This window comes from Chenopodium album, chromosome 2, assembly GCF_948465745.1.
Source record: "Chenopodium album chromosome 2, dcCheAlbu1.1, whole genome shotgun sequence".
NCBI classification, from domain to species: domain Eukaryota; kingdom Viridiplantae; phylum Streptophyta; class Magnoliopsida; order Caryophyllales; family Amaranthaceae; genus Chenopodium; species Chenopodium album.
The window spans coordinates 43,502,302-43,519,519 of record NC_137835.1 but is presented as its reverse complement, the minus strand read 5'-3'; the positions used below and the strand labels follow the sequence as shown (position 1 = coordinate 43,519,519).

The 17,218-nt window shown below is 41.3% G+C and overlaps 1 protein-coding gene across 1 annotated transcript; it reads left to right on the top strand.

Moving 5' to 3' along the window:
• Window positions 1-2,037: 2,037 nt before the first annotated feature.
• Window positions 2,038-3,913, top strand: LOC145572071 (uncharacterized). Its single transcript, XM_081631092.1, has 2 exons — window positions 2,038-3,457; window positions 3,534-3,913. The coding sequence occupies exons 1-2, from the start codon at window positions 2,038-2,040 to the stop codon at window positions 3,911-3,913; spliced, it is 1,800 nt and encodes a 599-aa protein (XP_081487218.1).
• Window positions 3,914-17,218: the final 13,305 nt, after the last annotated feature.

The following is a 17,218-nucleotide window of genomic DNA, read 5'->3' as shown; positions in this document are numbered from 1 at the left end:
GCTGTTCTTTGGTAGGTGGCACCCGCGTTTTTCAACCCGAATGGCATTACCGTATAGCAATATGTACCCCATTGCGTTATGAATGTGGTTTTTTCCATGTCTTCTTCGGCCATCAATACCTGATTATATCCGGCGTAACCATCCATGAATGACAGGAGTGCATGGCTTGCTGTATTATCGACCAGAATGTTAATGTGAGGTACATGGGAACCCATCTTTTGGGCTTGCTTTATTGAGATCCCTGTAATCAACACACATTCTGACCCATCCATCCTTCTTTGGAACTAGAACCACATTTTCTATCCATTCTTGATATTTGGATACTCTGATGAAACCTGCGGACAATTGCTTCCTGATTTCTTCCTTGATTTTGAGAGCCACATCGGGTTTCATACGGCGCAGCTTTTGTTTGACAGGCTTCATACCTGGAATGAGTGGTATCGTATGCTGAGCTATATCCCTGTCAATTCCTGGCATATCTTGGTATGACCAAGCAAATACATCAACAAATTCACTAAGCAAGTTAATTAGCTCTTTGCATTCATCTTGACTTAGTGTTAATCCAATTTTTACTTCTTTAACAGTCGTATCATTGGAAATGTTTACTGTTTCCGTATCTTCGATAACTGCTGTTTTATTTTCGTGTTCTTCCATTGCTTTTATTATTTCTTTGTCATTTTTATCATTAGCAAAGCAATATTGATCAGGGCTAGGGGAATGACACGCATCGTAAGCAAAGGTACTCATTTTATTGAATTCATTGGCTAATACATCAAGAGGGGCAAGGTCGGCTGCGACCTCACCGGAATTATTAGGACTAGAAAGAGAGGACTCAACAGGAGACTCAGGGTAGAACTCTATAGCAGAAAGAGGGTCGGCCTCAGACTCTAAGGAATCGTCTACAGACTTAGACTCAGACTCAGACTCGGACCCAGACAACTCAGACTCATCAAACATAGGACCCTCGCCAGCGGTTATTTCCAACTTCTCTCCACTCGGCGTAGTGATCCTCAATGTCTTTCGCCATCCCCTTGAAATGTTGTCAGCTTGGACGATTAACTCGGAGGGGTCAAAATCCTTGTTTGCTATGACAGCTTGAACGAGCTCGGAGTTATCATTGCGGGCCGGCTTGGACTCATTCTTCTCCATTCCAAAAAGGAGGTTGATTCTTAGATCATCAGAGTACGGGCTAGCTGGCTTCTCGGTTGTGAAGATCTCTTTGTCTTCATTAACAAAGTCACAATCGAGGAACATCTCGAATCCTGGTTCACGGATCCCATCATGGACGAATGGCTCAGGAAATTCATAGCATGGGAAGTCTTCCCCTTCTTTGATGTACTGGCCATTGAGGGTGAACGGATATGGATCCATGGCCATTTCCGTCTTTGTGATTCGAGCATTATTGCGAGCCTTCATCTTCAATAAAGCTTGTTTCACATCTTCTTTTGTTGGCTTGAATCCCAAGCCAAAAGTATCCTTCTTGAGTGCACCAGGATGGCCCCAAGATTCAGCCATTTTCTTCTTGAGTCCAAGGGTCATTCCTGGGAAATGACCTTGCTTCTTTAAAATGGCATTGATATTGGTGTTTGAATAGAGATCGAAGTCGGAATGGCACTTTTCCTCCTCTTCAATCATAAGAACATCATCAAGTGAAAACCCCCAAAGATCTTCATCTTCTTCGTCATGTTCAACATGGACGATAGGAGTATCAATAACTTGAATGCGCATAGGAGAAGTATCAATAGTAATCGTGTTAGAAATCCAGAATATTCTGTAAATATAAACCTTCCATATTTAGGTAGATTGAATTAAATCACTCTGATTCTTGAGTGATTCTTGGAGTGATTACAGGCTATGATTAGGAGTATTTACAGACTGTAATTGTAGCTAAGTAAGGCAAGAGTATGTGTAGATAATGCTGTAACTACTCGTATGCTTTAAGATAGATTTTTAAAAAACCACAAAAACAGTGTTTAATTTGAGTTGGTATCAGAGCCAGGTTCCGATTTCCGGCAACCTATAACCTCATCATCTACCATGGAAACCGAGAGCAAAGATGTTGTCCAAAAACCGGTAACCATGAAAGACTTAATGCAACTGCTATCGCAGTTAAACACCAATAAGCCTACCACAGAAAACTCTAATCAGACTATCCAGCCAATCCAAATTCCAGATAAACTGAACCACAAAAATTTTATGAAATGGGCCAAATTAATGCAACTGGAGCTCGGCGGCAGGGGAAGGCTCAGCCACATCACAGCCTCCCCGCCAAGCCAAGAGGATCCAGAATATACCAAGTGGTTTCAACGGGACTCGTTGGTAATCTCTTGGATAATCGGAAACATTGATCCAGAACTACAAAATCAGTTTCTGGATTACCCTACCGCAAGAGATTTGTGGAAAGGGATTGAAACCTTATACGGTGGGACAAAAGATGGACTTCAAATTTTCGACCTTACGGTCAAGGCAAATAAAATCCAGCAAGGGGGACACCCAATCGAAGTATACTATAGTAAGCTTACCGGAATCTGGAAGGAAACTGACAGGCGCTCACCGAACCCGATGAACAGCCCAGAGGACAAAACAACATATAATCAAATTATACAACAAAACAGACTGTATCAGTTCTTAGCAGGGGTAGATGAGACCCTTGACAAAGATCGACGGGACATCCTCAACCGGGAGCCCCTCCCTACACCGGAAGAAGCCTTTGCAATAATCAGAAGAGAGATCAACCGGCAAGGAATTATGAACGCTGGACCACCGAAACCCTCACCGACAGACTCATCGGGAATCGGTGGAGGTTTCGCCGTGAAAGGACGAACAGAGAAGCCTAATTTCCGACGAGAAGACGATAAGGCGGGACTCAAATGTACCCACTGTGGAGGTACGAGACATACAAAGAAAGGGTGTTTCGAGATAATTGGCTACCCAGACTGGTGGGGAGACCGAAAGAAGAAAGGGGAAAAGAAAGGCTCCGGCAATACAGTTATCGGTACCGGTGAAACACCGGCGGCAAATGAAACAAGTCACGAAGGGGGAACAGCGGCCACCATTTCCTCTACCCCAGGTATGACAGAGAAGAGGGGAGGTATGGATTCAGAAACCCTAGATTTTTTTGGTATAAATTCTGATGTACATATTAGGAATAAGTTTAGCCTCCTTTGTCATAACACATATAAAGAGCTCAACCCTCATACCCACATAAAACCGAACAATGTAACCTCAAAAACCAATAATACTGCTAGACCCATATTCACTACTTCACAAACCAATGAGGCCAAAAATCAGAAAATTGAAACTAACCCATGTAATGTAGGATTAGTATGCAGACCAAACAAAAACACCAAATGGATTTTTGATTGTGGAGCAACTGACACTATGACATTCGATGTCAATGACCTCGAAGAAATCCACCCACCAGAAAAAAAATCACATACAAACAGCCAATGGAGAGGTAATTAAAACAAAGGGGTCAGGTGTTGTCAAAATTTCTGATAACATCAAACTACCTAATTGCCTCTTTATACCAGACTTATCCCACAAATTACTTTCTGTTAGCCAATTGACAAAGGATTTAAACTGTACTGTTCTTATGAATTCTCTTGGATGTACTGTTCAGGATGCTCAGACAGGGGAGATTATTAGGCATGGTACTGAGGAAGACGGACTATATTATGTTACTCAGATGCCTCAACAGGGTAAAGCAGCGCTTGTTCGCGGGACGGTTGAACAACAGCTTTGGACATGGCATAAGCGATTAGGCCATCCTTCTTTAGGTTATCTAAAAAAACTCTTCCCTTCCCTTTTTAGTTCAAACATTTCTTTTGATTGTGAAGCCTGTATTCTTGCAAAAAGTATAAACATTCTTATCCGAATAGTGATAGTAGAACTGATAAGCCTTTTATTTTGATTCATTTTGATGTATGGGGACCAGCTCCCGAGTTTAATAATCATGGCTTTCTATATTATGTTACATTTATTGATGACTGCACAAGGATGAGTTGGGTGTATTTCCTTAGAAATAAATCTGATGTTTATAAGACTTTTGTCACTTTCTATAAAATGGCACAAACACAATTTCAAACTCAAATTAGAATTCTTAGGTCTGATAATGGTACTGAGTATAAGAATATTGATATGGAAGTCTTTACTGAAACAAATGGTCTTATCCACCAAACTACCTGTCGTGATACTCCGCAACAAAATGGCGTAGCCGAAAGAAAAAACCGAACCCTTTTGGAAATGACCCGAGCCATGATGATAGAGTCATGTGTTCCTGCCTATTACTGGCCTGAAGCCATTTCCACAGCCAACTACCTTACCAATCGCCTCCCTACAAAAAGCCTATATTTCTCTACACCATTGGATACCCTTAAAAACCATATCAATGTTCCTACCACTCACTCGTTACCACCTAGAGTCTTTGGTTGTGTTGTGTATGTCCACTTACCTAAACGAGAAAGAAATAAACTTGAACCATGGGCTGTCAAATGTGTTTTTGTGGGGTATGGAACCACTCAAAAGGGATACCGTTGTTTCAACCCAGTTACAAAACGGTTATATACTACTCTGGATTGTGACTTTGTTGAAACCGAATTCTATTACCACCACCTTCGATCTCAGGGGGAGAGTCCTAGTGAGGATCTAAGCTGGTTAGTCTATCCTGAACTGAGTGTTCCTGACCAAAAAGAACAAGTAGGCGATACCGCCGAGGCAACTGACAGCACAGTACAGCGTGATCTTCCTAATACCATGCCTACTAATCCAAACATGTCTGAGTCTCCAGTTCAGAATGACATAGAGGTATGTACATCAGAATTGAGCCATATTTCTGAATCTAGGTCACCTGAACCTACTAATATACCTTCTGAAAGTGAAAATGTAGACCCAGGTACAAAGAATGATCAATCACTGAGTCATGATCGTGGAAGGTATGAGCTTCCACCAAGGAGCACAAGAGGAGTTCCCCCAAAGAGATATGATCCAGAATTTGAATCCCAAAGATCAAAATACCCTGTGAACAAGCCAGGAGAAGGTAATCTGTCCCAAGGAGCAAAAACCTACAGTACAGCTCTATACTCTGAAAACATTCCCACCACAACAGAAGAGGCTCTGAGGAATAAAAACTGGAAATCAGCCATGGAAGAAGAAATAAATGCACTAGTCCGAAACAAAACTTGGGAAAAGTGCATACTACCTACTGGAAAAAGACCCGTTGGCTGTAAATGGGTCTTTACAATAAAACACAAAGCAGATGGTAGCATCGAAAGATATAAGGCAAGGTTGGTAGCAAAAGGATACACGCAGACATATGGGATAGACTACGATGAAACCTTCTCTCTAGTAGCAAACTTCAACACCATTAGAGTCCTTTTCTCAATTGCAGCAAACAAAGATTGGCCCTTATATTAATTCGATGTAAAGAATGCATTTCTTCATGGAGACCTGTCTAAGGAGGTGTATATGGAAGCTCCACCAGGATTCTCACATGGCTTTGGTAAAGGAGAAGGGTGCAGATTGAAAAAGGCCTTGTATGGGCTAAAACAGTCACCAAGAGCTTGGTTTGGAAGGTTCACTATGGCAATAAAGCAGTTTGAGTATAAACAAAGCAATGCCGATCACACCTTGTTTCTGAAAAGGAGAGGTACTAAAGTAACCTGTCTCATCATATATGTTGATGATATGATAATAACAGGAGATGATGCAGAAGAAATAGAACACTTGAAGAGTAAGCTTTTCAAGGAGTTCGAAATGAAGGACCTTGGAAATCTTAAGTATTTCCTGGGAATAGAAGTGCTTAGATCAAACATGGGCATTTTTATATCCCAAAAGAAGTATATTCTAGACCTCCTAACAGAAACAGGTATGATAGACTGCAAACCAGCTGATACTCCTATGGTCATGAATCATGGACTCCAAATTCTTGAAGATGCTGAATTAATAAATCAGACTCAATATCAGAAGCTTGTTGGGAAACTGATATACTTGTCTCATACCCGACCTGATTTAGCCTATGCTGTTGGAGTGGTCAGTAGATTTATGCACAAACCCCAGAAACAACACCTTGAAGCAATATACCGGATTCTGAGATATCTAAAGGGGACTGTTGGAAAGGGAGTTATGTATAAGAACCATGGACATTTAGACCTCCATGCCTTCACAGATACAGATTGGGGAGCAGACCGTGATAGTAGAAAATCTACTTCTGGATATTTCACTCTTGTGGGTGGAAATTTGGTCTCCTGGAAGAGCAAACGACAAAAGGTAGTTGCTATGTCCAGTGCCGAAGCAGAGTTTAGGGGAATTGCAAAAGGCATCACTGAAGTTCTTTGGCTCAGAAAGCTCTTGAGAGAGCTTGGGTATGCACCTAAGAAAAGTTGTAAGTTGTACTGTGATAATATGGCAGCCATATGCATATCTGAAAATCCAGTTCAACATGATCGAACAAAACATGTTGAAATAGACAGACATTTCATCAAAGATCATCTAGATGGAAAAATAATAACTCTACCATTTGTTCAGTCAGAGGATCAGCTAGCAGACATCCTAACTAAAGCTGTTTCCACACAAGCATTTGGGCAAGCATTGAGCAAGTTGGGTGTTAGAGACCTTACCATCCAACTTGAGGGGAAGTGTTAGAAATCCAGAATATTCTGTAAATATAAACCTTCCATATTTTGGTAGATTGAATTAAATCACTCTGATTCTTGAGTGATTCTTGGAGTGATTACAGGCTATGATTAGGAGTATTTACAGACTGTAATTGTAGCTAAGTAAGGCAAGAGTATGTGTATATAATGCTGTAACTACTCGTATGCTTTAAGATAGATTTTTAAAAAACCACAAAAACAGTGTTTAATTTGAGTAATCGGAACCCCTCCAACTATGGCCTTGACTTTCTGGTGCAGCGATGATGGAATCGCCTTTAGCTCATGAAGCCAAGGACGTCCTAACAATAGATTGAAAGAGGCCTTAATGTCCACCACCTGAAATTTGGTGCGACGTTCAATGGCCCCAGTAGTTATATTCAGTATGATAGTACCCACGACTTGACGGCGAGTATTATCATAAGCGCGAATCCCTTGAGTGGAGGGAGTCAATTCTTCATTCTTTATGCCCAACTTCATTGCAGTACGGAGTGGGCACACATTGATTGCAGAGCCATTATCAACCAGGCTCATAGGAACATTCATCTGCCTACACACCACAGTGAGGTGTAAGACCTTATTATGTTGGTCCCCTTCCGGGGGCAGATCCTTATCAGAAAACGAAATCAGATTGCTAGTACTTGGCAATTCAGTAGTGAGAAAGTTGACCATTCCATGAGGAGTCATGTCATCATCAACTCCTATCTTCACCAGAACATTCATCACATCCTTTCGATGCTCGTGGGAAGTGGCCAAAAGCTTCCATATATTCATCTCCACCTTGGTCTTTTGCAGTTGTTTTACCACATCGTTGTTCACAGGGTTGATGGGATCAGCTATCGGATTTGATTGTGGTGGAGGTGGAGGTGGATTAGGTTGTTGCAATCGTCCACTTCTGGTGAGAACCTTGACCTCAAAGTCCCCCCAAACATCTTCACTTGTGCCAAGAGATGAACAGGCTATATCCTTGAGATAGACGTCTTCATCATCACTATCCCAAATCCCATTCACTTCTTCAGTACTTGAGATAAATACAACTTCCGGCAGAGGTTCATTCACAGGTTGAATGAGTATCGACGGATCAAAGGAGACTTCATCTCCCATGATAGCCAAAGCATCAGAAAGAGGACCTGTTTGAATGTTAGGCTTCTTGCCCCCTGGAGGGACAAGAAGTTGATTAGCATCGATCAGGTCTTGGATTGCATCCTTCAGCCTCCAACACTTCTCAGTGTTATGACCCTTGCCTTGATGAAACTTGCAATAGGCATTGGGGTCATAGCTAGCGGTCCTATTCTCTGGCCGAGGTTCTGGAAATGGTCCGATTGGCATAATCAGTCCTTGACCATGAAAACGGTCATAAGCAGCATCATAAGTCATTCCCAAAGGCGTGTAAACCCTCCTTTGCCTTTGGAATCTTTAAGGAAGAGCATTAAGGGCCAGCACATCATTGATATTGATATTGTTGGTAGCATTATTGGGCTTAGAAGACGAAGAAGAAGGAGTATCGTTCTTCTTGTTTTTCCAAGTGCTGTTATTATTGTTGCTACCAACAGACTTCATTAGTTCATCCTCGATGTTGATTCCAATATCGTATACAGCTTCAAAGGTACTCAGAGGAAGAAAATTCAAGTGTTGCTTGTACTTATGAGTCAGATTGGCAATGAACAAGCGAACCATTTCTTTCTCCTTGGGGGGATCCACCAGTTGCGCAGCTGTTTCCCTCCACCTGCTTAAGTAAGTGGTGAAGCCTTCATTCTCTTTCTGTTTGAGAATGGAGAGTTCACGTTCAGAAGTCTTGGCCTGGATGTTACACTTGTAACGATTCATAAAGCTTTCAGCAACATCCTCCCAGGTCGCGACATGTTTGGATTCCAAAGAATAGAACCACTGTTGACAGGCATGCTCTAAGGAAAGAGGGAACACTGTAGGGAAGAGTGTCACATCTACTCCCTTAAGAGCCATAGTTGCAGAAAAGGCCTTCAAATGGAAAAGCGAATTATCAGTAGGCTTGAATTTGGGAATGTCAGCAGTGGAAAACTTCTCAGGAAGCTTGTCTCTTATGGACGAAGAGGTGAAAGGCTGTTCCACATAAGTGAACTCTTCATAAATCTTGCTCATATGTTCCTTAATCTTGTCGATTGCAGCAGTAGTGACATTGTTTTGATTGTCTTGTTCTACAGTGCTGACTTTAGTGGTGAGCGTCTGCATCATGTCACCCAATCTTTCAATTGTCCTGTAGAGGTTCTCGATGTCTTCCTTAGTGGCCATTGGTTGAAAGTAGACTAGAGATGGATCTTGTGGAGATGATTGAGGTGGTTTCCTTGTACGCCTCTTTGGTATAAGAGGTTGTTCAGTTATGGACTCGAACCGTAACAATCTACCCCTGCTTCTTGACCAAGTGATGTGAAACAAACACACCTTTAATGACCAAACTTAACCTTAACCCATCCGGATTAAAAAGAAAAAAAAATTTATTATTTTTTTAAAAAATCTACTTGTTTTTTTTTTTTTAAATATGGGAGGATACCATCCGACCTGCTCCGAAAAAAAAAACGACAAAAAAACAAGACTTCCTAAAATACGGTCAAAAAGTGGTGCACGACTTAAAGAAAAAAGTGTTTGAGCACGATATGTGAGTGATTAAGTGAGGTTATAGACGCGTGTTTTTACCGTATAGCTAGACATGACACAAAACTGGAAACAGCATTCGCATGAAAATCGAAAAAAGACTGACATAACACTTTCTTGGGCACCGTGTCACGGTGCAGACTGTAGTGACACGGTGCAGTCTACCGTCAGACGGTAGACAGCCCCGTGTCACGGCACTGTTCACCGTGGCGCGACAGAACATACCGTGACACGGTGCGCAGTTCCAGGTTAGTTTTGTGATTTTTCCAGATTTTAACCGATTTTAGGTCCGTACTAATTACTATGTGAGAATAAAAACCCTCGGTCATGGGTTAAATAAAAGAGCAAACACATGAAGGTTAGCACCAAACAACCACATAGCATTTAGGCACGATGATGTAAAAAAAGTTCGCAACCTAGAGTCAAGATCTATGTTCAATTATTGGTCAAGCTTTGGGTGTCAAAAGGGTACCATGGTTAAGAGTTTGGACGCGTTAGCAAGGCAGCCTCCCTTGAGGGTGTATGCCAACGGGCGGCTCCGCGAGTTCGTGATGAAATCGAACTCGACTCCATGGTTTGGGTGGATTTAATAACTCGAATGAACCCTTATTGCCATGAGCGTTTTTAGGTCGATAGAGCTTAAATCCCCCGGGGCTAAGACGCATGTAGAACACATACGTTTTTTTTCAGAAAAATCGAAGGAAGTCGACTGTGAGGAAAGAAAATAAGCCACCGGACTGATTTTAGGACTGCCGTGACACGACAAAAATTCCCGTGTCACGGTACTGTGCACCGTCAGAAGGTGCACTGTACCGTGACACGACAGATTTTGCCGTGGCACGGCAGTCAGAAGATCTGACTGGTGCCCTGTTTTCCTTCGCGCGCAACCAAGTTATCCAATTTTTCCTACGGGACAGACCTAAATGCGACGTTAAAACGTCTATGCAGATGCAAAAATGCCAAATTAATCACAGGAATATTTTTTCAAGAATCTTTTAAGTATCATCCACTCATCTTAATTAAATACTTATCACTCAAATCGATAAATAATTAAGAATCCCCCCCAGTGGAGTCGCCAAATTGTAGGCGTCGTTTGAAGTGTGCCTACGTTAAGCATGTGGTGAATATGCTTGTCACTCATAGGAAGTGGGAATTGACATTACGATTAGGGACAACGATTAGGGACAAATAAAGTAGGGAGCCGCCAACAAGTTTTTAAGGAACTTGTAAACCGTTCACGGATCATAAAAGGCAACCACGATAAAGGGATAACGAAGGCAACAACGATTGACCCGTGAAGGTTACTCGATTCTTATAGTGAAAAGTGATTCCTGTGATCTTAAAGGCATACAAACAAAGGTTCAATTTGCTCCAAGCTATCATTAAGCTAAATTGGTTTAATATTAATGCAACATATAATTCTAAAATATTTGTGATCACTTGAATTGATAACAAGATTAAAAAGGAACCTAAACCGGTTGTCCAAATTATCTTATTAGGCGTGATTTTCAATTACATATTCCCTTTTAACATGCAATATGGTGATAAAAAAATATTATAGAACAAACATTAATATTGGAAACAATTTAATCACAATTCCAACAACATAAAATCGTTAGAAAAATAATAGAAATAAAAGGAACATGATTCTTACTTTGATTCTGTTTGTTTGCAACTACAAAATAATAAACGAGTTAGTAACTTCAAGAAAATAATAAAACAATAATTAAATTAAATTAAATAAAGTAGAGTTGATTTGGGGCCAAACCCTCAAACAGTTCTACCTTTCACGCCTTGGCCTAAGGACAGAATCACGAGTAAAGTATGGACTCCTTTGAGCACTTGAAGAAGGAATTTTGAAGAGAAAAAGGGTAGGCTAGTGTTTAGGCTAAAGCATAGAAGAGAGAAAAATAAATCCGAGAATTAATTGATGCCCGTACATCAGAAATGAGGGGGTATTTATAGGGAAAATGTGCTGAGGGAGCACACGGAACCCTAAAATGATAAAAACCCTAAAAAAGTATCCCGTGACACGGCAAAATGTGCCGTGACACGGGAAGTCCCACCGTCAGACGACACACTTTCCCGTGTCACGGTACATTTTTGGTTTGACGCGGGAAATTTTCAGAAAACGGGATAGAAAACGCGTCAAGGGGTTTACGCGGAAAAGACACGGAATGTCCCGTGTCACAACAAACTTCCCGTGTCATGGGAAATCCCATCGTCAGACGGGAAGGATTCCCGTGACACGATGGGTACCTGCCGTGGCGCGGGAATTTCCAGCCTGTTTTTCCGTCTAAATACATTTTTAACCCTAATTTCATTCGGCATTTTAAGTGCCGATTTATAATTTCGGGCCTTTTCTGACTTATTATTATTTGGGCTAAAATAAGAAAATATTAAATAAAAATAAATAAAAGGTTTGGGCCAAAAACAAATAATAAAACAATAAAATAAAAAAGGTTTGGGCTAAAATTAAATATTAAGTTTGGGCTAAAATTAAAACTATGCTTTTATCAAACATCAAGGCTAATCCATGGACTATTCAAAAATATGAATTTAATCAAATACGATGTTTTAAGCACTCTCGGGATTAAATACTGAACCCGACCAATAGTGGCGGTGAAAGGTTGTTCATCATCGGGTTTGGTTTTAGGGAGACATTTTTAGGTGTCTACAGAAGCCTCCACTTTGACTTAGTTTGTAGAAACGTCAGTTTCAAAGACGATAGTCAAAGTAGCCGATAGGGACGGTGAATGATTTAAGACGTTCTGCGATCCTAAATCACTCTGTATACGCCGATACCTGCAGAAAAATGTTAGTTCTACAGATAAAAGAGTAAAGGGATAAAATACGTATCTGGCACCAGTGTATTGGTGACAAACGAATTTGGTGTCATTCTATGCTTGAAGAAGTCGACCGATAATGCCTTTCATGCTTGAGGAAAGCCGACAAAGGAATTTGGCGGTTTTCTATACTTTAAGAAAAGTCCACCGATAACGCTTTCCATGGCTGAGGAAAGTCGACACAGGAATTTGGCGGTTTTCTATACTTGAAGAAAAATCCAACGATAACGCTTTCCAAGCCTGAGGAAAGCCGACGATTGCTGAAATTTATAAGTGTATGATGGTTCGATTATCCCCGAACGTGGGCCGCAGATGATTCACACCTTTAAGTCGATTATCCGACCATATTAGGTGCTTAAAAATGCCGAAAAATAGACTTTGATGCTTGCTAGGGGTAAAATGGTAATTTTAGTCCCCTTTAAGTATAAGTTAGATTTTTCCGCGTAATTCCAGCGAAAAATAACCGCCCGATAACCTCGGAAAATCATTCAAACTGGTCAAAAACGCTAGGAATATTCGCAGACAACGCGCAGAGCTGCTGTTCCATGTAGCTTTTTTGCCGTGACACGGTAACAACTCCCGTCATACGGGATGAAACCCTGTGTCCCGGGGGTATTTTACACATTTTTTTTAATTTTTTTTATTTTTGCTTTTTGAATTGGTCAACGCGTGCATCATTATGCTTTTTACCGACGAATCCCAACGCGCCATGTCATTAGTGTACCATTACACGGTAACGGTAACCGTGGCACGGTGAACGGGGTGCGTAAGGGTTACTTTTTGGCTTTAAATGCACACTTCTGCTTCACTTTTTTTCGCCATTTCCTTATTCATCTCCTCTCTCTATCTTCTCCATTTTCATATTCTTGCTCACACATATCGCCGCGCCACGGTTAAATTAACCGACGGTCGTCCGGCCTCACCGTGACATGGGAACGGCAACCGTGACACGGCGGTTTCCGTTTTTCTTTCTCTCTCTTTTTTTTTTTTTAATTTTTGCTCTGCTGCGAGCTGCTGCTGTTCATCTTGCTGTTATTCGTCGGTGTTGTTGCTGCACAACAGGGCTCCGCCAGTCTCCGTTCTTCCCGTGACACGGGCTTTAATCACTGTGACACGACGATCGTCCACCGAGCCGCGGGCAAGCTCAACCGTGTCACGACGGCTGCGCAGCTCTTCGAAGTTTTTCGAGCTTTTGGAGCTCAAATTTTCACCAATTTTGCTCTAATTTCTTGCTATTTTCCTCATTTTCGACTCTCTACAAGCATCCATGTAAGTTTCCTTTGATTTTTGTCTCGAATTTGCTTCAAATAAGTAATTTCATGAAAAAAACCCTTAAAAATCAATTTGGGGATTTTTGATTTTGAGGTTTTATGTTGAAATTCTTGCCATGATTTTACTTGTATATGTATGTATGTGTGTTTGTGAGAAATTTGAGACAAAAATTGCATGATTTGATGGAGAATTGAGGAAATCACCATTTTTGGGTACTACTTTTGTGAAATGATGTTCATGTTACTTCTTGAAATGGTGAAAAAATGGTGGTAAACCTTGTGAAATATTTCATGATGTGTTGATTCATTGTTTTTGTGCAACTTCGAAACATATTTTGCGTATGTACTATATTGTCATCGAACATAGTATCATGCGGCTAGGAGAACTGTAGTATTAGTTTGTCATGGAGAAACTAAATACCATAATTTCGCGAATTTTTAGCCTGGAGGTAAAAATTTAGCGTATAATTCGATAAATAACTAAATAACTTAGGAAATGATGCTAAGTATTTAGATCTTTATTTTTATAAAAATGCAACTTGAATTAAATGTCTTAGGAAATGATGCTAAGCATTTAGATCTTTATTTTTATAAAAATGCAACTTGAATTAAATGTCTTAGGAAATGATGCTAAGCATTTAGATTTTTATAATATCATGCATAGGCGACGGCATTGCGATCTTTCTACCCACGACCGGCGTCGGGCTTTTCGGGAGGACACTCCCACCATTCCTGAGGGTATGGACGATGATGCTTTAGAGTATGAGCCTCGGGCTTCTACGAGTAGAGGTAGGTGGGTTCCACCTCCGTGGACTCCAGACCAGTTGGTTTTCTGCCGTGAAAATCATGTTTCTCATCGCCCACTCTCCGGCATAGTCGATGGCACGCTTCGCCACCACGGTTCTGGAGCCGGCGATTTGATCCCTCGACTTCACCAGATCATTACGAGGGATCCTGCTACGAACACCCTACGGGAATCGGCTGGTTTAGTAGATTTCTATACGGCGGTTGTAGGGTTTCGCAGCCCCCGGGGTTGCGGTGCGACGGTCGTTCGCGCATTGTTGGAGTATTTCTGGGATACTACCAACACTTTTCATTTTGCTCGGGGGGAGATGACGGTGACCCCTCTAGACTTCAGTATGATTAGCGGGCTGCGCTTCACCGACCGGGCTATAGCTCTGATGTCTGATCTGTCTTGGGGATCGGCTGAGACAGCTGATTTGTTAGGTCCGATCGTTCAGCATATCAGGACCCGACCTGTGTCTCGAGGTAGTCTTAGGAGCGGGCGATCGGAGCTGGCTTCAGTTTTAGCTCGTGGCTTTGACATGGAGGATACATCGGCTGAGTAGCGGGTGCGGATCTTCATCCTGATTCTGGTCTCCATGACCCTTTCTCCTGATAGGAGTTCACGCGTACTCCTTTGCTACCTCCCCTCTTTGGTCAGGATCCATGAGATAGGATCCTATAGCTGGGCCAGCCTTGGATACGCCGATCTTCGTTACTAGTCTCTGTTTTAAATAGTCGAATAACTTGATTATTCGATCATATTTTCAGACGACTATTCGCCCTGTGGGGAGGATCGAGATTCCTCCTCAGTCTGTCCGCTATCCAGGGCCAATTGGTATCACCGAGGATCATATTGCTGACGCGCCAGAGGGTTACAGACAGGCGCATGAGTCTTTGCCCGAGGTCTTTGAGCCGGTAAGTTTTTTTTTTGATGCATTATTCATCCTTTTAACACCGCTTGTTACTGAGTTTTCTTTGTTTTATCCTCAGCCTAACCGCCCGGAGATGATAGGACTCATGAATCTGGTTGACGCCCTGAAGTATTGCATTATCAAGCTTCGGCGTGGTGCGAGTTGTCGGAGCTCTAGCGACGTTCTTGAGGTATCATTCATTTTTTTTTTACTTCTACCATTTGTTTTATTTTGCACTGTTGACACCTTTTGATTTTGTATCTTTCAGGAGCAACGGAGGTCCCGCTCGCGCTCGAGGCACAGAGGCTCGGATGAGGAGGAGCTTGTTCGTGGTAGACGATCTCCTGAGATTCACCGGCGTTCTCATTCTCAGTGGGAGACTCAGACTACTCAGCTATTTCAAGAGGCTCAGTGGCAGCAGCCTCAGTCTTCCCAGCGCTTTCCGGGCCAGAGTCAGGGGTAGCGGCAGTCGTTTTCATAGCCTCCACATCCTGAGCTTGGGTCTGTTTTGACTCCCTTGGATCCTGGTTCATTTTCAGCTCCATTGTCCGGGATTCCTCCACCGGTGTCGGGCTTGTTCTCAGTTCCGATGTACGGGACGATGCCTTCACCGACGATTCCTGTGTCTTTGAGCCAGTCTACACCGTTTTCCGGCTGGACGGGTTCTGCCTTGAGTTTGACTACCGCTGGGGTCACAAGGACTAGTAGGGACACTACTTCCCGTACTCAGATGATGGAGGGACTCTTTGGCTCACCGTTCCCATATTCGCAGGGTGGAGATGATACTGATTCTGGCTCTAGAGACTTTTGACCGAGGGTTTTTATTTGTACATACTATGGTGACACTTGACATGTTTATTTATTATGACTCTTTTGTACATTATTCATAGTTTATGGATTTATTATTGTGTGTTAGTGTGTGCTTGAGACTCATTGTGTGTGATCGTGTATTTATTAATGACGCGACAAAAAATATAAGTGGAGTAATGGAGGGTACCGACCTTCCCCAAAAGAAAAAGAAATAAAAAGACAAGCAAAAATAAATAAAATGATAAGGAATATTAAAGTGATGACTAAATAATTAAAATTACCTTCCCCAAAAGAAAAAGAAATAAAAAGACGAGCAAAAATAAATAAAATGATAAGGAATATTAAAGTGATGACTAAATAAATAAAATTACCTTCCCCAAAAGAAAAAGAAATAAAAAGACAAGCAAAAATCAAGAAATAAAGAAATAAAATATTAAAGTGATGAAAAAATCAATAAATAAAATAAGTATAATAATAATAATAATAATAATAAAAAGAAAAATAATAATAGAGATAAAAAAAGTTGAGAATTTTATTAGAAATAAAACTCTCAGAAAACTGAAAAATAAACGGTGAAGATAAAATACTATAAAAAAATCCGGATAGATACGGGAAAAGATGAAAAAAGAAAACGCGTGAGGTGCCGTGACACAGCACTGTGCACCGTGTCACGGCAGAACTTGTCGTGTCGCGGCAAAAGTTCCCGTGACACGGTGGGACTTCTCGTGTCACGGTACGCGTGTTACTCAGCGGTGTGTTTTACGCGTATTAAAAGATAATTTCTGGGTAGTGTCGAGCACTTTTGCTATAAAATAAGACCAGTATATTCATGATATGCATAATTACGGAACACAAAATAATTTAGAATTTCATATTTCAATAATCATGTCTCAGAATTTTGATAATACATTGCGCGACTGGTCTTATTCTTTGACCAATGCTGAAAAAAGAGAGTTAGAATTATTTCATGTTAGGGGTTTGCTAGCCCTGCGACATGTAGCTATTGAACATGATTTTCTTAGGGCAGCATTAGATTATTGGAGTCCAGAAACACACTGTTTTAAATTTGATTATGATGAAATATGTCCCATGCCGGAGGAATTCGGTGCAATCTTTGGATTTCCTGCTAGAAATCTTATTGCCATGCCTACCCTACGTGAATATTATTACCAAGATTTTGAACGCCATCTGAATCTAACAGATCCAGATTAAAATATAATTGTTTGTGGTAATGAGGTAGACTTAGAAAAACTTGCAAATTTATATTTTAATCGCCCTATCTCTGAGTCTTATCATGTATATCGTAGAAGGGCATA

Coding starts and splice junctions, on each gene's coding strand:
- LOC145572071 (XM_081631092.1), top strand. CDS start 2,038: ATGGAAACCGAGAGCAAAGATGTTGTCCAAAAACCGGTAACCATGAAA. Junction 3,458..3,533: donor TACAAACAGCCAATGGAGAG/GTAATTAAAACA, acceptor TCTTTATACCAG/ACTTATCCCACAAATTACTT.